This window comes from Panicum hallii, chromosome 2, assembly GCF_002211085.1.
Source record: "Panicum hallii strain FIL2 chromosome 2, PHallii_v3.1, whole genome shotgun sequence".
NCBI lineage: Eukaryota > Viridiplantae > Streptophyta > Magnoliopsida > Poales > Poaceae > Panicum > Panicum hallii.
In genome coordinates, this window is record NC_038043.1 from 54,155,157 (window position 1) to 54,174,751 (window position 19,595).

The 19,595-nt window shown below is 50.3% G+C and overlaps 2 protein-coding genes and 1 pseudogene across 4 annotated transcripts; 2 read left to right on the forward strand and 1 right to left on the reverse strand.

Annotated features, from left to right (window-relative positions):
* The first annotated feature begins 309 nt into the window (after positions 1 to 309).
* Positions 310 to 611, forward strand: LOC112881314 (annotated as a pseudogene).
* Positions 612 to 9,810: 9,199 nt separating this feature from the next.
* Positions 9,811 to 11,155, reverse strand: LOC112881826 (cytosolic sulfotransferase 5-like). The gene has a single exon (XM_025946706.1). It carries the CDS (start codon positions 11,097 to 11,099, stop codon positions 10,074 to 10,076), a length of 1,026 nt encoding a protein of 341 aa, XP_025802491.1. The 5' UTR covers positions 11,100 to 11,155; the 3' UTR covers positions 9,811 to 10,073.
* Positions 11,156 to 11,702: 547 nt separating this feature from the next.
* LOC112880592 (uncharacterized ATP-dependent helicase YprA-like) lies at positions 11,703 to 19,498 on the forward strand. Of its 3 annotated transcripts, none has more exons than XM_025945302.1 (23): positions 11,703 to 12,035; positions 12,281 to 12,760; positions 12,949 to 13,017; positions 13,130 to 13,252; positions 13,328 to 13,477; positions 13,589 to 13,720; positions 13,808 to 13,887; positions 14,085 to 14,179; positions 14,438 to 14,505; positions 14,759 to 14,898; positions 15,311 to 15,418; positions 15,523 to 15,598; positions 16,427 to 16,563; positions 16,642 to 16,801; positions 16,901 to 17,080; positions 17,158 to 17,274; positions 17,493 to 17,648; positions 17,834 to 18,004; positions 18,107 to 18,204; positions 18,463 to 18,586; positions 18,946 to 19,041; positions 19,124 to 19,186; positions 19,285 to 19,498. In XM_025945302.1, exons 1-23 carry the CDS (start codon positions 11,871 to 11,873, stop codon positions 19,342 to 19,344), a joined length of 3,048 nt encoding a protein of 1,015 aa, XP_025801087.1. In that variant the 5' UTR covers positions 11,703 to 11,870; the 3' UTR covers positions 19,345 to 19,498. The 3 variants fall into 3 exon arrangements, with proteins under 3 accessions (XP_025801087.1, XP_025801086.1, XP_025801088.1); XM_025945301.1 differs by having other exon boundaries at positions 11,704 to 12,035; positions 18,092 to 18,204; XM_025945303.1 differs by lacking the exon at positions 15,311 to 15,418 and having other exon boundaries at positions 11,704 to 12,035; positions 18,092 to 18,204.
* The last annotated feature ends 97 nt before the right edge of the window (positions 19,499 to 19,595 follow it).

The following is a 19,595-nucleotide window of genomic DNA, read 5'->3' on the forward strand; positions in this document are numbered from 1 at the left end:
AGTAGCCGCTCGTCGCCTTGGGACCAAGCACGTACGCGCGGCATGCGGAGCCTCTTTCGAGTTCCCAGGCAGCTACCGTTTCCCGACGCGCGCGTTCCACGCGGCCGTCCTCCCGGGACGAGACGGCCGGGAGGTTGCCAATGCGCGCACGCGCACGCAACGCCACGCCATGAAGCCATGCCACCCGAAGACGACCTTTCCTCTCCGTTCGGATGGAGTAATCTCTACCAGGCTCCGTCTCTACATAAACACCACCCCGCCCACCTTGCGGAGCCCACACCCCTCTGCGCAACGCAACCGAGAACCGAAATGGCCACCGCCACCACCACAACCACCCACGAGTCCCTCGGCGCGAAGCTCGACCGCCTCATGGAAGACGTGAAAGGCGTGGCTTGCAGGCACCCCGTCGCGGGAGCCCCGGCCGTCCTCTCGTCGGCGCCGTGGGCGCCTACTTCCTGTGGCCCATGGCGGCCCCGGCCGTCGCCATGATGAAGGCGCCCGGAGCCGGCGGCGTGCTCGTCTCCCGCGCCGAATTCCTGGCGAAGAAGAAGCTCTACTTCAAGCTCCTGCACTCCGCTGGCGCTACGGCGGCGGTCGCCGCTCTGCTGTAGTAGGCCGGAAGCAATGAAGCAGGCGGTTCGAGTTCGGATTAGCTGTGAGCTTCGAGTAGAACTTTATGCATGCATGCGCGATGTACTGACATCTAGTGGATCAATTTCCTGTTTCTTCAGTGTCCAAATAAACTTGCAACTTTCAGTTCAGCGTGTTGTCATGATCCATCCATGTGGCAAGCCACAGATGCTCCTCTTCGAATTTCTGTTTTTCTTCTTTCTCTGCACCCTAGTTGTCTTCATGGACCCAATGTTTGACGTGATTATTATTTTTTTTGGCGAGTTGCTTCATCCATGATTCCCCTACCGTCTGCAAGGGCGTCGCATAGCCAACGCTCCAAGATGTTACGCAATTTTCAGGAAGCTTTCACTGCGCAGAAAATTACGCACGGTTGTCTCGAGCTAGACGAAACCACCACAAGTTGAGCGGATGCAGGCCACGGACAGCGTTGCCGGCGGTGCCAACGGCTGGCCAGGCGAAGAAGAACTGCACAGTGCCGCCGCGTTCCTGCCGTCTGTCCATTGCCATGCCCACCGGCCGGCCAATCGCAGAAGACGACAGAAAGCAGGCCTGACATCGGCAGGCACATGATGCGCCGTAGCGGCATCGCCATGCCTGCCGCCCACCTTCTCCCTCCATGGATGGCTTGCTTGCATCCGGAGGTCTGAAACTCTGAATCGCGAGCTGTCGATTGGGACCGGCCGGGAATGGCGGAGGAGAGGAGGTGGGTACGAGGGGGCGCGACAGGATGAAACCTGCGGGGAACGGAAAGGGGGAGATCCGGAGGAGGTGCGCTAGTTCGTCGCCGACAACGGCCGCGCCGGAGCCGGACGGGAAGCCAATCACCCGCGGCAACATGGCTCTTGCCAATGGTACCCGTTTCGAGGGGGCTTTATGTAAAAAGTTGGATCCGAATATTTACGGATAACCCCCTAAATCGGATCGCGATTATTAGGGAGTTTATTGTAAACTGTAGGGGCCGCTCCGAGCTCCCCGGATCTCTCCGGATCAGAGAACGCGCCGCCTCCACTCGATGCACCTTCGTCCAGATCATCCTGAAACGCGGACGCACTGGAGAAAAGCGGGATGAGGCGAGAGAGATGCAGGTGCGCGCGGGTCATGGTCTTCCGATGTGCGCCGGCCGACGCCACCGCGATGCGTGTTGCGGCCGGCAACATCGCCATTGCCGTCCAGCGCGCGTCCTCCCCCTGAACGGAAGGGCTCCAGTTGCTTCCGCCAACCACTGCTAGAGCCAGGACGTCACGGGATCATCCCCTGGCCCGCGGTGCGTTTAGACCCCCGCCATCTCCGGCCGGCAGGGGCCGGGAGCCGCATTTGCCTTCGGCGGTGGCGACCATGGGTTGCTTACTGCAGGAAAGGAGAGGATCATCACACGATCAGATTCAGAGGAATACTGCATCGAACCGTCGACGTCGAGGTCCGCGCTCGGCTCAACTTGACTACCGCCGCCGCCGCCGTCACATCTCGACACTGATCAGAGGAGACACGTGCCTGATTGGAGATCCTGGTGTTGCAAAGAGTGTTATGCGGTGTTGGTCTTGCCGCTGAAGTCTAGAAACATTCCACTTGCAAATGAGAGGGTGGACTGAGCTAAGACTGACCTTATGATTACTGTACCTCTTTTCTAACAGGTAAATGCACTCCATCTACCGCCCCCCCCCCCCCCCCTCCCTGTGTATCCAATTCCAATCATGCACTCACAAGGTAATTCAGTTAGTGAGGTTTGCACCAAGGCATTCTCAAATGTGATTCCACTAACCACCGGTTAGCCTGTGAAAGTATTTGGAATAGTGACTTCCTGCTCCTATGTGAAACCTTTTGATGCAGGTTCCTATTTATACACGAGAATGTGGTTTCCATGTGTACCATGCACTTGATCTGTTGTCAGGCTTTCTTGTTAATAATCCGGAGACACTGCAGGATACACCACTGTCCATCCTAAGCTCCATACCTATCACGTTATCTCTGTCCAGACTCCAGAATTCAATTTGGTACAAAATTTTAAAGTTATTGAAAAAAATTAACAGAATGCATCCTTGATGCAGATTTCCCTTCCTTCTAAGTTAGTAGAAAAACGTTTCAATATTTGTAATGCCTCAGAAAAGTTTCAACAATGGCCCTTGGCCCGTGAGACTCTGTTTTAAACTCAGGCTAAAACAGGTTCAGAAGTCCACAAAGTCTTTTCAAAGCGCATAACGCACACTTGTAACATGGTAGACATCGACATGCAACAATACTTAAACTAACCACGGCCAGGGTGGTTCCGTCCATGACATGGCAATTGGCAACATTTCTAATGCAGCAGGCAACTCCAAGCCACCAGCCATATGACAAAAGACAAATAGCAGCTAATAGTCAGCTGTTGTGGCGTTCTAGAATTGTTGGAGTACCTTGTGCTTTTGTTTATTTCCAGATAGACGATACTGCAGTAGCAGCCAACTTTGGCATCACCAAACTCCACTTTCTGCTACTTTCATGACAATGCAGTTTACATAAGAACAAGATTATGGGCCAAACCGTAGGGGTGACCCGGACCGGACTTAACCGAACGCAAGTTCAATCGTGGGCCGGGATTCCAAGCAGGACGGGGTGACCCACGTGGATCGGCCCGCGATCCCGGCCAATCCCGATGGAAACGAACAGGGCCGAATCGAGTTTACACCCGGGAATAGAGTTTAGAATGGACCCAGGCTGTTTCACGTCTAAAAATTAGACTCCAAATGGAGCTAATCGAGTTAATCGCGTCGTCTATTCGTCGCCCTGCGCGCGCCGATGCATGGCAGAAGGGGGAGAACATTCGCTGCAGGTGAGCCCGCGCTACTGTTCTTCCTCCTCCTCCAGCTCGCGGCGGTAATGGCTGCAGGTTAGGGGAGGGAGGTTGCCCGTGGTCATCGGCGGCCACAGAAAAGGAGGGAGGGGGTGGAAGGTGAAAAGGAAGACCAGCGATGGTGGCGGGTTGCGGACGGCGGTGGTCGACAGCAGACCCATTAAATTATTGGATGTTCTCTTAATGATTTGTGTGCCAACGGGTTTATTGACAGATTGACAGGAATGTCAATAAATTCCAAAATACATTTCGTTGCTCAGTAGCTACGACTGTTTTTTTAATCGGTACTGCAGTAGCTCTTTGGATAGGTATTGGAGCAACATTACCCATTGATAAATCCTTAACTTTAGGTCTTTGTTTGGTATTTTTCGAGTTTATTCATTCAACCGCGAAGCCCCATGCATAGGTATCTAGAAAATAGTTACTTCCAAGTGAGTCTTTCCTAAATATCTAAAATCTATTTTATTATGATTCATTTCGTGAAAATATAGATTGCGCCAAAGATACAAAATTGCTGTTCTTCCTTTTTATTCTAACTCGGGCGGTGGCTTGACATCCGATAGACCAGGGATCGAGCGAGGGAGCTCAGGTCACAGGCGATTAGCGGCGGTGACGGTGGAGGGTGGCGGCGGCGCCGGAGGCGGGGGAAGGCGGGGACGCATCTGCGATTGGACGAATTCCAATCACATATGATAGAAATACATGCCCCTGAGTTAATCGGAAATATTATTCATAATACGTGTGACTAGCCACTGTATAATCGTAGATGTCCGCTGGAGATAATAATATTCCACTGCGACTAGCCATTGTATAATCGCAGATGTCCGTAGATAACAATGTTCCACTAGCGGACATCTGCGATTATACAGCGGCCAGCAGCATTTACTATATATAACATCCCATCCCCGAGTTAATCACCTCTCATCCTCGTTACGAGTGGAGCAACGAGTAAACGCGCTCAAAACTCTTTTACCTTGGGAAGTACTCATGCATGCATGAAGGCGGCGGCGTGCGGAGCCTGTCCGGGTTCCCAGGCAGGCCGGCCGATTCGTGTCCCGACGCGGCGCGTTACACCTCCCACGCTTCGTCTTCCCGAGACGAGACGGCCGGCCGGCTGGCCGGAGCGAATGAGCACGCAATGAAGGCAGGCAGCGCAGCCGCCTCTCCCACCTCGACCTACCACTACAAATACCCCTGTCCCCTCCCCCTCCACATCTACCACACGCCACACACCACCGGATCGGTCGCTTTTGGTCATCCAAGATCCAGCCGCGCCGCGCGCTCTAGCCTGCTCCTGACGCTCGTCGAGCGCGATGGCGAAGGACGACGAGAAGGCCGCCGGCGGCTCCGCGGCGTTGGCGATACTCGCCGTGGGCGCCGTCATCTCCTACTTCCTGTGGCCCGTGGCAGCCCCGGCGGCGGGCGTCATGATGAAGGCGCCCGGCGCCGCGGGTTTCCTCATCTCCCGCGCCGCGTTCCTGGCAAACCCCCAGCTCTACTTCGCCCTCCTCCGCACCGCCGGACCGGCGGCCGCAGCGGCCGCGTTCGCCTCCTAGCGGCGAGGTGAGCTGGTACAAGTAAATAAAAGATGGCCGGTGGGCGGTCACTTCGCGCGCCGTCGATCACATGTGCACCCAGCAGCTGCGAATTTACCTTTATTATGCCGACTATCGATCCAAATATATTATGTGTGTTGAGTTGCGTTCCAAATTCAGTTGCACATAAAAGTTGTGACGGAGCGTAAAGGAGGTCCGTCGCCGGAGGCTTGGGCCGGAGTGAAGCGGCACTCTTGATACATTGAAGTTCTTGCTGGCTGACGCCTATGATTTTTCCCTTCCGCATTAGTTAGATTTTCCACGTTAAATCTCGTGTCCTCTTTCAGTTTGATCTATTTACTTTCATCGTTTATTCGTCATCATTTATAACACTATCAGAGTTCATGGCTATGGTTTTGCATGCTGGCACTCTACTCGTATTGCGTCCTACGCTTCTGCGTGTTCATGGATGTCCTGCACGGCCATTGATCTCGCGATCATACGAGTGATGTACGGTGTTGAGCTCCTTCCAGCACATCCATGCGGGCACGGATCGCGTTGTGACGTGGCACATAACCCGGACTACGTTTCCACTTCCCTCCCTCCCTGAAGAAAAATGTTACAGCGCGCAGTGAGAAACTGAAAATTTCCTCTGACATGGGACACGAATCGCCAGCACAGCACGGTAAAATTTTCACACGGGCGTCAACGTCAGTCCACCTCACTCTCAACACGTCGGCTTGAGCAGACGCGTGTCTGCCGTTCGGCCAACCCACCTCAACCCGGCCTGCTGCATATTCCCTGCCGTTCGAGCCGGGCCTATAAATCGGGCGGCGCAACGCCTGCGCACCCCCACCTCCGCCTTCAACACACTCCGCCCATCCTCTCACGCGCTGTCGCAACTCCCAACCCACACAAAGCTCCTCGTCGGAAACCCTCTTGTTACTAGCTAGCAGCGGCAGGATGGTTTGGACCCCTGCCGTTGTCCTCCGCACGGCCGCCGGCGTGGCCGTGGGCGCGGCGTGCGCCTACTTCCTCTGGCCGGCTCCGGTCGCCATGATGAAGGCGCCGGGGGCCGCCGGCCTCCTCATCTCGCGGGCGGCGTTCCTCGCGAACCCGCAGCTCTACTTCGAGCTGCTCCGCACCGCAGGGGTCCAGCCCGCGGTGGCCGCCTTCGCGGCTCGATCCATCTATCGAGCACGTCGCGTCCCGGCCGATCCTTGCGTTGTTGCCGTGTTAGAGACTAGCTGTGGCGTTTTGTGCTCTACCAGTAGTTTGTACTGTGTTGGAGGTCCGATGTTCTGTGCCGCTGGCCTGCTCTAGTGTTAGCTAACTATGCGAATTCCTGCAGTGTCGCTTGCATGTACCGTAAGCGTTATCCAGTGGCGTTATCGAAGTATACGCTCCTACGCAGTGGTGCGGTGCCTTACTAACTGTACTCTGCTTGGGATTTCGTCGTTTGACATGTTTTTCTTCGGCATCGCCACGTTCTTGGCTTGCTGGATACGGTATGAAATGATCGCTAGCTGTTTGCAGGTTGCAACAGGACCCTCCTCTTAGCCATGGATGGTAGTAGTTCTGGTGCTGATCCACCAAGTAGTATTATCCATGAGCTACTTAGCTGCAATGTTGACGACTCGATCTTGTCCAAGGAGCTCGCTTGCAAGTGGTATGGGCACAAAAGAGCTTCCTTGTGTAAACGTGCCAGCCATGGTGGCTGAAATCTGCACATGCTGTAGGAGATTTAAGTTCTCGCTGGGGGCCGCATGCCGCGTGCGGATTGCGGGAGCGCCGGAGCCTCTTCGAGTTCCCAGCCTCCCAGGCCGGATTCGTGTCCAAGATTACTGCAACGCTTCGTCCTCCGGAGACGAGACGGCGGGGAGGAGCAAACGCGCACGCACGCCGCAGCACAGTAAAGGCCTGCAGCCACCTCGCCTTTACCTCGACCTACCGCTACAAATAGCGCCCCCCCACCCCCCCCCCCCCCCCCCCCCCCGCCGCGTCGATAGCCGTCCCCAATCCACATCCCAGCGTGCCACCACGCACCGGCAGATCGACCGCTCTCATCCAAGAACCTGCAGCTGCTCCCGACGATGTTCGTCGTGGCCGCCGCCGTCATCTCCTTCCTGACGTTCCTGTGGCCCGTGGTGTCCCCGGCGGCAGCGGCCGCAACGATGGTGGCGCCCGGCGCCGGCGGGCTCCTCATCTCCCGCGCGGCGTTCCCGGCGAACCCCAAGCTGTACTTCGCCATCTCCCGCGCGGCCGGCCCGGCAGCAGCCGCCGCCGCGTTCGTTGCCTAGTGGTGTGATGTGATGGAGGAGTAAATAAAAGATGCCTCCGTTCATGTCGCTCGTTTGAGCGCCGGCGTTCTACTCGTCTCGTGTGTCACCCGTGCTTCTGGTTCTGGATGTTCTCAATGTTCATCGATCGTTGCCTTGCACGGCCGATAACTAACCCCGCGATCGGAACAGTGATGATAGCGTCGATCTTTTTGGTAGCTCGCCTCGATCTGTGACCGCGGTGTACGGCATAGGTGTGCAGTGTACGGCATGGACTGCCTCTAGCTGCAGACATTCACTTCGACACGACCTCGGCGGTAGAAGGCTCTCTCCACGGAACAACACGAGTAATCTGCGCACAGTGAGAATTTCCGCTGGGGACATTGGCCACGAGTCGCCTGCGCGGCGCGGTAAATTTCCACGCGGGCGTCCACGTCAGTCCGGCTCACTCTCAACACGTCGGCTTGAGCAGACGCGTGTCCGGCGCTCGGCCAACGCCCGGATCCATCCAACCTCAACCCGGCCTAGCTGTAAACTGGGTCGCCGCAAGCGCAGCGCATGCCCACCTCCGCCTTCTTCAACCAACCCTCCGTTCATCCTCGCACGCGCTGTGACGCACCCACGATGCTCCACACGATGAACTCCACCCTGGCCGGTGTCCTCCTCCTCAGGGCCGCCGGCATGGGCGTAGGCAAGGCCTGCGCCTACTTCCTCTGGCCAGCCGCCGCTCCGGCAGGGCGCCGTGATGATGAAGGCGCCGGGTGCTTCATGCCGGGCGTCCAGGCTGCGGTGGCCAACCCGCAACTATACTCCCAGCTGCTCCGCAACGCCAGCTGTTAGGATTGATCTTGTCCGACTCAGTCCAACGATCGAGTCAGAGTCCTGTCCTGATCGGCACCCCCGAGATGTGGTTGGTGGGCTCCCATCGCGCAGCGCTATATAGAAGAGGTGGGGGTCGCGGGGGCACGTATGCCAAAGCTCACCGTGCCTAAAACCCCACCGATAAAACCCTAACCAATCTACTGGGGAGCGCTGAAGCGGGGGGAAGTTCGCCACCTTCTGCACTGCGCCGTCACCGTTGTTCACTTTCGCGCCGCCACTCCTGCACCCTCGACGTCGTCGTCCTCGACCATTATCATCACTCTCGCCACCACAGCACCGACAACATCGCCATGGCGAGTTCCTCCACCAAACTCGAAGGTCGATCTCCCTCTATCTATCTCTCCCGTTTATGTGTACCCCAGATGTAGTCTGCTTTTAATGGAAAGATCCGTCTGATCTACGCCTAGATGATCCTAGGGCTATAAAAATAGTATCAGACGTCTACACTAGCGTGTAAATCTAGTCGGGGTAGAAAAAGCAGAAGAAGAAAGAAGGAAATTCGATCTTGAGTCAAAGAAGCAAAATACAAAACCCTAACCCTAGCAAGAAAGAGGCCGCGGGACCTACCTGGCTCTCGCCGCCACCATCATCGCCGGTAGATGCCGTGAGGGTAGCCACACTCGAGCTGCCGGTTTGGCCGGCGGACCACCGCAGTCGCACAGGAAGAACCCGAGCCGCCGAGCTCGCCGGTGCGCTGCCGCTCCACACGAGGGCCCAGGGCACCACCGCAAGGCCGCTCGACGGCGGCGTGCTCACACACTGGTGAGCGCGCGAGCCGGCGAGGGGCTAGCGGTAGCGCCGTCACCTCCCTCAGGCCGCCATGCTCGGCCGCCGCGCAGCAGAGAGAAAAGGGGGGGGGGAAGAAATGGGGTTAGGGTTTTTGGGGTGCGGCCCTAGGGTTTTTGACCCGGCCGAGATCAACGGAGGGCCGTCGGATCTGATCGGACGGCCAGGAGCTACTGGTCCAGGCGAGGCGGCGCTTTCCCAGCCTAGGCCCAGGTTGCGGCCTGGGACGCGGAGCGCACAGCGTGTGAGCAGGCCGTGGGCCGCGTAGGCGAGCGGGCCCAGGCGAGCCGAGCCGAGCCGAGCCATTTTTGAGCCGAGCCGAGCCATTTTTGAGCTGGGCCGCGTGCGCAGGAGCGAGCAGGCCAAGCCGATGCGAGATGGGCTGCTGGCTGTTTTTGCCAGCTGGGCCGCATGTGCAGTGAAGTTCTTGAATTAAGTTCATTCTTTTCAGTAGCTCTTTTGATGAATTTTTGTATGGTTTTCATCTCTAATTTGTTTGCACCAACGTGACTCTTTTTAGAGAGTATATGAGTATATAAAGATGCTTCTGAAAATGTATTTTATTACGTTTCCGCTGCTTTAATGTTTATGTTCATCTTCTAATTAAATTAGAACCAATGGGACAATTTAATTGGAAGAGTAGTTAAATTTTCAAGTTTATTATGCTATTATTATTTTTCTGACCAAAGTTTTTTAATATGAATAAAAAATAGAGATAAGTAGAAAAATAGAGATAAGTGTTGAACTAAGGAGATATATGAGAGATCGGTTCAAGTGTGCGGAGAAGCAGGAGCCTGGAATATTGATGAGAGGTTCTCAAATGGGGAAGTGGGGAGTTATTTCAAAGATTCCTAGGAGATGCTTACAGTGTAATAATAATCTCTTATATATTTTTATAAAATTGATGTGACAAATGCAAAATCATCCTTTATTTCTCATATGCTGGCACACTCGCATTATTGCACGACCGAAATAAAAAAAAAAGATTACACGGAGTATGCCAAACTTCTCCCGTAACGTGGCCACGGGAAGTTCCAAAACATGTTCGTGCAGGTGCAACCTCTCATACACAAAGTGCCAGCAGAATCGCAAAGATTCGCTCCAAAACGGTCAGCATCTTGAAAATGATTATCACGCGAAGGCCAGCCCTGTCCCTTGCAGCTTCTCCCGGACGATCCCGTCCAGCCGCGCCGCCATCTCCGGCGTCATGTGGTTCGCCCAGTCCCCGGCGACCCCCTTCCGGAAGAAGGCGTCGCGCGGCATTGCGCGGTACCTCCCCGCGGTGCCGCTGCCAGCCTTGTTCACCTCCAGCCCCTTCATCTCGCCGAAGCTGCACAGCTCCACGACGGCCGCGACGTCGCCGGCGGCCTCCTCCGCGGCGGTGAACGGCCGGCCCATGAACTCGGCGAGCCGCCGCACGTTCGCGCCGGTGTCCCGCAGCAGGTCCTCGTACTTGAGGAAGAGCACCCGGTCCGGGCGCGCCACGCTCGCGCGCCAGTAGGAGAGGACGTGGTCCCAGACCGGGCCGGCCGCCACCGTGCCGTCGCAGACGGACTCGAACGTCTCGTCGAACGAGAGGTCGGGCTTGGTGCGCCGGAGGAAGTGCCACAGCGAGACGACCATGTCCTTGGGGTCCCGGCAGACGTACACGACCCGGCACCCGCCGGCGGTGACCGGGGTCGGGAGCAGCGTGCAGGGCAGGTGCGTGTTCATGAGCCGCGGCGACGGGAGCGCGTCCAGCTTGGCCTCCTCCCCGGCGGCGAAGATCTCGTCGATGAACGGGACGCAGTCGTGCGGGTTGAGCCGGCGGAGCGGGTGCCCGGGCGCTGCGGGCGGGTGCGCGGCCCGCGCCGCGGCGGCGAACGCCAGCGCCTTGAGCCACGTGGTGCCGCACTTGGGGTAGCTGGCGAGGACCACGTCGTCGGGGCGCGGGGCGAAGCGGCGCTGGAACACGACGGTGCCCGGCACCCAGTGCTCCGGCAGCCAGAAGCCCTGGTACAGGCGCAGCTCCAGGATGGACTGCTGCCGGCGCGGCAGCGCGGCCACGAGGTCGCCGAACTCCTCCTTGGGGGTGTGCTCCGGGACCGTGCCGTCGTCGACGTCCTTGAACGGGACAGGGCCCGAAGGAACCGCCGTGGTGGCAGCGGCGGAGGCCATGGAAGGGAGAAGCAGCGCGCAGGCGGAGAAGCGAAGTGGACTGTCCTGTCAGTGACTGACGGCGTGGTTTCCTCCGGGCGCGCGGGCCAGTTTTATACTAGAGGATTGTGGTGAGGTGGGCCCGTCAGGCAAGCTCCTTTTTGACTCGACGTCGACGATGGTAGGATCAAATTTTGACTTGGATGCTGAGTTGGTGCAAACTTGGCGCGCCCGTCAAGAAGTAGAGCTCCACGGGCAAGGCACGCCACTCATGCATTGCATATTTTACTCTTTCTATATATAATCTTGTTCACTAATATTAAGCCGAGCTAATTTTGAAATGTTTTCCAAAATGCTTTTGCCTCCCATCCGGGCCGAAGAAAAGAAGACCCAAGGGCGGCCTGCGCGATAAGGCCGGCAGGCCATGGTGGAGGTAACCTTTCTCGTAGCCCTTAAAGGCTAAAGAGATGAAGTGACCCGCGCAAGCCCACGCCCAAGAGATGAAGTCACGGGATATGGGCCAGGCTTTGGAGCTGGGCTTCCTTCGGAATGGGCCCAAACTAGGCATCTCCCTCCCTCAGTCGAGCCGGGCTGCCATTTCCGCCCAACCCGCGCCACAGGAGGACGACACTGACGAGGGAAGACTGCCAGGCCGCGCAACCGCCGCCGCCTCCGCACCCCCTCCTCTCGCGGGGCGCGCCAAAACCAGCCACCGGTAGGAGTGAGCGCGGCGCCGCGGCGGGCTTCCGAACCGCAACCCTACCATCCTCCCTCCCCTGGCCGCACTTGCCGATGGCCGCCGAGCAGGAGGGTAGGGAGGTCCAGGTCCGGGCCCTCGACTCGCGGTCCACGACCGTCAGGCTCGCCCCCGGCGCCTCCGTCCGGGACCTCAAGGCCGCGCTCCGAAGCTCCTTCCCGCCCGCGCAAGTCGCCCCCAGCTTCCACCTCTTCCTCAAGGTGCCGCGCAACAGCCTCTCTCTCTCTCTCTCTCTCTCTCTCTCTCTCTCTCTCTCTACCTACCTACCTCTAGGCTCTAGCTCTCCGGCCCGGCGTATGCCAAGACCTTGTCTCGCTTCATGCCATTCAGGCCTCATTGGGTTCAGATGGTTGCAGTTGCAGGCTTCGTGCCTCAGCATAATCGACACTAGACATCTGCAGCTGCACCTTAGTCACGATGATTCCCTTTTTCCTCTCCTGTCAAGGGTGCTAAATTGCGTTTGGACGCTGAGGTTGGCAGCCTTGCCATCGGTGATGGGGAATTCGTCGTTCTCGTTCCCTTCACAAGGTCGCCACAGCAATGTTCTTCAGTGAGCGTGCCAGGTCAAGAGCAGGGCGCCAATCCACCAAAACAACCAGAAGTGTCAGCTGCGGCTAATTCAGCTTGGCAAGACATTATGGATGACCTCTCAGCAATGCCATCCAGCCCACAGTCTGATATTGCACCCAAAGATTTTTACTCCTCATCTGGCCCGGGCTCTGGGACTGGGAGGTCTGCAGAGGATACGCCACCGTGTCAAAATTCATCATTTGGATCTTCAAGGAAAAGGAAAAAAGCATGCAAGGAAAATGGAAATGGTTCCCCAGAAACCCTTCCCTCTGGAGAAAATGGTACGGCTGAGAAGCAGAAGCCCAACATGAGTAAGAAAAGTGGGGTGGCCAAATCTGCAGCTACATCATGTCATGTACGTCTCCCCTCTGTTTTTCCATCTACCTATGTCAATCTCATTTTAATTTCATTACACATACAAGAAACCCAGCTGGCAGCATGTCTTATGTGAGGAAATACATGTAGCATGTTTTTCATACATTGGTCCACCAGAGTTGTGTTTTTAATAGAAACCAGCTTTTTGATTATATGGTTGGGATGCAGGATACGCACCCTTTGGAACCTGCTGAAATGGCTGAACATCTGAAGCAAGGACTTGGAAAGGAGGGCCAGGTTTACGCTTTATATAACTTTCTTTTTTTCGAACAATGCTCTATATAACTTTCTGAATATGTTACTGCAAAGAAAACCATAGTCTTTTCATTAATGCAGTTTGTGTGTGCAGATTGTACATATCCAAGAGATACCATCTAGAGAGGCATCATTTACGGAATTTCCTTGTCATCTTTCAGAAGCTATGAGAGAAGCACTGGCTAGTATTGGAATATCTAGACTGTACAGTCACCAGGTATGCCCTTTTTTTTTGTGCATATTTAGTTGTTGAAGATCACTTTTTTTGTGTTGATTTTTTACTTGAGTGCAGTCTCAAGCCATAGAATCCTCCATATCTGGGAGGCACATTGTTGTTGCAACTTCTACATCGAGTGGAAAGTCTCTGTGTTACAACATTCCTGTTCTCGAATCTCTCTCTCAAGACTTGATGGCGTGTGCTCTATATATATTTCCAACAAAGGTCTAGGCATAACCTGTTACATTTAGTTATTCTTTTTTGGAGCTTATTATTAGATTGTAGTAATGGTCATCAATAATGTCGACAGAAATTCATGTTCCTTTTGTTTTTCAGGCTTTAGCTCAAGATCAGTTGAGGACTTTACTAGCAATGAAGAATGCATTTCATATTGATATTGATGTTAAAATATATGATGGTGATACTCCTAGAGAAGATCGTTTGTGGATCAGGGATAATGCTCGATTGGTAACTACATGCTTCTAGGGCTATAGAATTGTGTTTAATTTGATTCTTTATTTCGAAAAATCTAATCGTATACCTTTTTACTCTCAGTTAATTACCAACCCAGATATGTTGCATCTGTCAATCTTGCCGTATCATGGCCAATTCCAGAGGATTCTATCAAATCTTAGGTAAAAGTAATCGGTACCTTAGTTTTCTCAATGATCTTATTCATTGTCTACGTATTATTATTATTGTCGCAATCATATGTTTTGTCATCTGGGATCCACTTTAAGTTTTCAGATGAATAGGTGTGGATTTTGCTTGTATATTCGCCATTTTCTTTGCATTCCATAATGAGATATCATTTGTGCTGCAATTTACTCAGGTATATTGTCATTGATGAAGCACATTCGTACAAAGGGGCATTTGGCTGCCATACTGCGCTTATAATCAGAAGATTGAAGCGTATTTGTTCAAATGGTATGTATAGTTGAGCCAAAACCTTTTTTATTTGTTGGTTGACTTAAGGCTTACATGAATTATTACTTGACTTTATTCACAAGATCCAATCAGAGCCCAAAAAATTCTAGTAGAATTTATTACTTGACTTCACTCACAAGATCACTTTTTAGAGTTTTGAACTTCTGAGGTGTAACTTTTCAGTTCTATGAAAGTTTAGGAGCTACTAACGCAGTTACACATATAATTTATGAAGCCCTTGGTTTTTTGTATTTGCAGTTTATGACAGTCATCCTACATTCATATTTTGTACAGCTACCTCAGCAAATTCATGTGAGCATGTTATGGTAGGTTATTCCCTATCTTTAGCATAGATTTGATAGTACACATAACAAAAAGAAACTTGCTGTTCTAAATAAATTTTGTAAACATACTGGCCTCATCCTATAGTTTTGTTTTTTTATAAAAAATGTTGATATATCCATGCTTAGCCATTTTGTTTTGTTTTTATCTTCGCAAACTTCTATGTCCATCCACTGTTTTGGGAATATTGCATGGAATTTGATGCATTATCTTCACAATGAAATATGTTTGTCCCAGGAACTGGCTAATTTGGATGAAGTTGAGTTGATTCAGAATGATGGAAGCCCCTGTGGTTCCAAGTACTTTCTCCTGTGGAATCCCCCACTATATATGGCAGATGGAAGTTCAAAAGCTAGTTCAGTACCTAGACGCTCAAGGTATGGGGACATATGCTCCTTTTTCCTAGTTATGTTACTGGTACCTTTTTTCAGTCACTACTCTATGTTCAAATGTAATAAACTCTCCAACTGGTTTCGCTAAAAAAAAGCATGGGTCATGGATCATAATGTTCTACATTAATGTGCCATGTTACTTGAAACTTTCAGAAATATGAAAACATAGTACTTGAGGTCGACCTTTTTCAGAACAAATATTGCTTACCTGCAATACCATCATTCTTGAATCTCAACTTCTAACTTATTATATGTAAGCAACAAATTATGTATTTAAAATTAAGGCAACCGTTATTTGGTGAGGTGTCATAATTGCTTTAACATCAAAAGTCGCAATGCTTGAGCTCAATGCAATGAGGTGTCTAAAAGTGCTAACTGCATTTATTTTCTTTGCTAGCTCAATAGTAGAGGTTTCATATCTATTTGCTGAGATGGTTCAACATGGGCTCCGTTGCATTGCATTCTGTAAAACTAGGAAGCTATGCGAGCTTGTCCTAGCTTACACGTAAGAACACATTTTTCTTCTATGGACCACTTTTCTGTTTTTGTTGAACTTTCCACTACGTGCACTTTTTCTCCAGATGATCCATTGCCCACTTGTTGTCGCAGGCGTGAAATTCTTCAGGAGAGTGCAAAAGGATTGGTAGATTCTATCTGTGTATATCGTGCTGGCTATATTGCAGAGGTTGTTATGTCCTACCATGTTTCACGAATGTGTTCTGCCATTCTGCTTTTGATTTGTATTTTTATGATTCAGGATGATTTTTGGCCTTATAAGATATGCTTGTATATTCACTATAAAAGAGATATGTTCTTGTCTATAGACTCACAATTACGTTGCAACATGTACGGATTTTTATAACCATATTCTTATACATCCTTGTGGTACTGATCAGCACTTCCATGTTTTGAACTTCTAAATAGACGGGTTAGTAATTTCTCTTGCCTATGCTGCATTCTTTTTTTTTATCAGAGCAGGATTTTAAAATGCTGATTGTCTTGTGATTGAGCTCTGTGTTTCTGTTACATTATTTCGTTAATGTGTAATTTCTCCTCTGCCAATCTTTTTTTAACGCATTTTCTGCCTGATTTTTTCACTGAAAAAATAAATACATATTGTTGAAGTGCAGTTGTTACTTGTGGTTTGGTAAATGGCAAATATTTTATCCCCCGGCAATCTTTTTAAATGCATTTGATGCCTAATTTGTCTCGGAAAAAAATTCAAAAAATGTTTTGTAACAAATATTTTTTAGTAAAGGCAAAATATTCCCTGAAAATACATATTGCATAAGTGCAGCTGTTACTTGTGTGTCGGTAAGCGGATGACTCTCATTTTGCTTTGAGAAGAGAAAAGAAAAATTATGATGCTCGCTTTTGAGGAAAAGCATCCCATCACTTCAAACCAAATACAGCTGTGTGAATTCCAGCTTTGCATTGTCTTTTTCGAGAAAGAAATCTTGTTTCACACATTAAGTTTTCATTTTATCATGCAACTCAGAGAACTTATTTGCAGGACAGAAGAAAAATTGAGGCCGATCTTTTCGGGGGGAAACTCCGTGGTGTCGCTGCTACCAATGCTCTTGAACTAGGGATTGATGTTGGACATATTGATGCAACATTGCATCTTGGATTTCCTGGGAGTATTGCTAGGTAGGTGAAGAATGGCACGTTCGATGAAGCACTATGCCTATCCTGTCACCCTGCTAAGATACAGAATTTTAACTGCAGCTTGTGGCAGCAAGCCGGAAGGTCTGGAAGACGAGCAAAACAATCATTAGCCATTTATGTTGCCTTTGAGGGTCCTTTAGATCAGTATTTCATGAAGTTCCCACATAAATTATTTGGCAAACCGATTGAGCATTGCCATGTAGATTCACGTAATCTAAAGGTTTATAGATCTGTGTTTATTTTATTGACTAATTGGTAAGTTTAAATACCCTGAGGACTCAACTCTTCTCCTTATACCAACATTTGAAATTTCCTACAGGTTTTAGGACAGCAGCTTGCTTGTGCTGCTTATGAACATCCCTTGTGCCTGCAATACGATGAGCACTACTTTGGTTCTTGTCTCGATAGTGCAATGACAACCCTTAAAGACAAAGGTTATATCATTAACAATCCATCTGGACCTTTCTCTTCAAGCATGTGGAACTACATTGGACCTGAGGTTTGTTTATTCTTTATTTTCTATCTTATGATGCAACCTATATTTTTAATATCAAGAAGCATTTTGTCTTTCTGCAGAGAAGTCCTTCACAGGCAGTGAGCATACGGGCAATTGAGCATGACAAGTACAAAGTGATCGACAAGTTAAATAATCGATTACTTGAGGAAATTGAGGAAAGTAAGGCCTTTTTTCAGGTACGTGTATCTGTTCCTTGACCATGAGAATCTGCTATACATGTAGGGCTCGTTAAATATTTTTCTGCTGCTGGCAAAACTGACAGATAAGTTGATGGATTTTCGAATTACCATAAAAGGTTTTAAATGACTAACAAACTTATGTTTGTTTTTATGGACTCATATGTATGCACTGTAGATTAGCTTACATTATCAAGCGTCGCTATCTTCAATTTCAGGTTTATGAAGGTGCTGTTTACATGCATCAGGGTGTCAATTACCTGGTTGAGGAACTTGACTTGTCATCCAGGACAGCGTTCTGTAGAAAAGCTGATTTGAAGTATTATACAAAAACACGAGACTACACTGACATCAATGTCCTCGGAGGAGAATTTGTATGTTTTCTAGAACATTATAACTTTTGCTTCATATACATTTTCTGCATTATCGACTCATCCCCTGGTGTGGTTTTCAGCACTTCATTTTGTTTAGTATTTTTCTGTCATGATCTTCTTGACTCTATCTAGTTCATCGAATATTTTGAACACTTGCACTTTGTCTCTTCTAATACATGTTGAAGGCTTATCTACCTACGAGTACATGTAAAACTAATCGTGTGAAGACAACTGCTCAAGCAAATGATTGCACGGTGACTACGAAATGGTTTGGATTTTATCGCATATTGAAATCAAGCAATAAAATATCCGACAGTGTCGAGCTTAACCTACCCCCGTATTCCTATGTTTCCCAGGTCTGTGGCTCACCTATGCTTATCTTAGTAATATTATGACACATCCTCCTGTAATTCTTACATTTTTTGTATGATGCTCAACTATAGGCTGTTTGGGTACAGATTCCGCACTCGGTAAAGATAACTGTGGAGGAAAGAAAGCTACAGTTTCGAGGTGGCTCGCATGCTGCTTCTCATGCACTCCTGAATATAGTGCCTCTGTAAGTTATTTAGCTGTATCTATACACTAATCATTAATCTAAATATTGATGTCTGGTAGATAAATTTGGAGTAAAAATGATTTCTCTAAACCAGAATATCTGAGGTTGATAACGCAATAGTGGATATACTCTCCTAAGGTACAACAGGCACTTGTAATGGGGCTGTTCAGATTAGTACTATTGTTGAAATCAGTTTTTTTCCTTACTTTTGGTTTTCGTTTAGTTGTCTGGTTGATTGTGCATAACTTTCTTTTGCAGGCATATGATGTGTAGTGCTTCTGACCTAGGAACGGAATGCGCAAATCCTCATGAAACCCGTGGCATTCCGGACAGAATTCTTTTATATGATAGACACCCAGGTGGTATCGGCATAGCGTCGCAGGTGAATTGTTCACTGATAGATGTTAGCTTAGAGTGCATTGTGCTTAAACTTTAGGTGGATCTTTCTTGCTGTAAACCATCCATGGGTATCTTTTTTGCTGGAACTGTTCACTGATAAATCTTTCTTTCTGTAAACTGTTCACTGGTAAATATTCCTTGCTGTAAGTTTAAGAAATAGCATTATGCATAGACTTAAGGGAAATAGCATCATTGCTAAATTGTACGCTGAATATACTGATTTTGTAAAAGATGAACAGTTGTTGCTACCACCACAGAAACAGATTGACATGTTTTAGGATTTAGCTGTTTCAGCGACGACTAAAATGTGCATGCCTTTTTGTCTTTTGTTTGATGATGTAGGCCCAAATGCTCTTCGGGGAACTCCTACTAGCTGCTTTAGAACTCGTTTCCACTTGCAGCTGCACGGGTGCTGCTGGCTGTCCAAACTGTATCCAGGTAATACTGAACGCATGTTGTGCTGAACTCAACTTTAGATGAAAGACAGGGCCTTTGATCTGGTTTCTTCTTCTTTTTTCAGTCACTGACATGCAGTGAATACAATGAAGTTTTGGACAAGCAGGCAGCAATTTTGATTCTGAAGGTATGCTTGTCGAATTATATGTGTACGCTCACCGTCAATCACAGTGCACTAGTAGACGTAACCTGGGTTTGATAAGGGACGCTTTGTTGCTTGTACAGGGAGCAATCGACTGTGAGAGGGCGTATTTCGAAGCCGAAGATGCTTGTCAGCAAAGCTGATGCGGATGTTAGGCGCCGGTTTCGACGGAGTAGCTTGTACTGTACAAAGGAGAGTGTTGTTTTGTGTTCATGTATGTGGAGATGGTAGCTGTAATCACAATTCTAGTCTCATTCATGAAAGTTGACAGCGTTCTACGGCAACCAGTTCCATGCATCTTCTGACCTCCTGTAACCTTCAGAGTGACACGCAAGCGGCAGCGGTGAAGGAAAACAGAGAAGAGGGTACAGGGGGGAAAGCTCCAAGAGCCAGT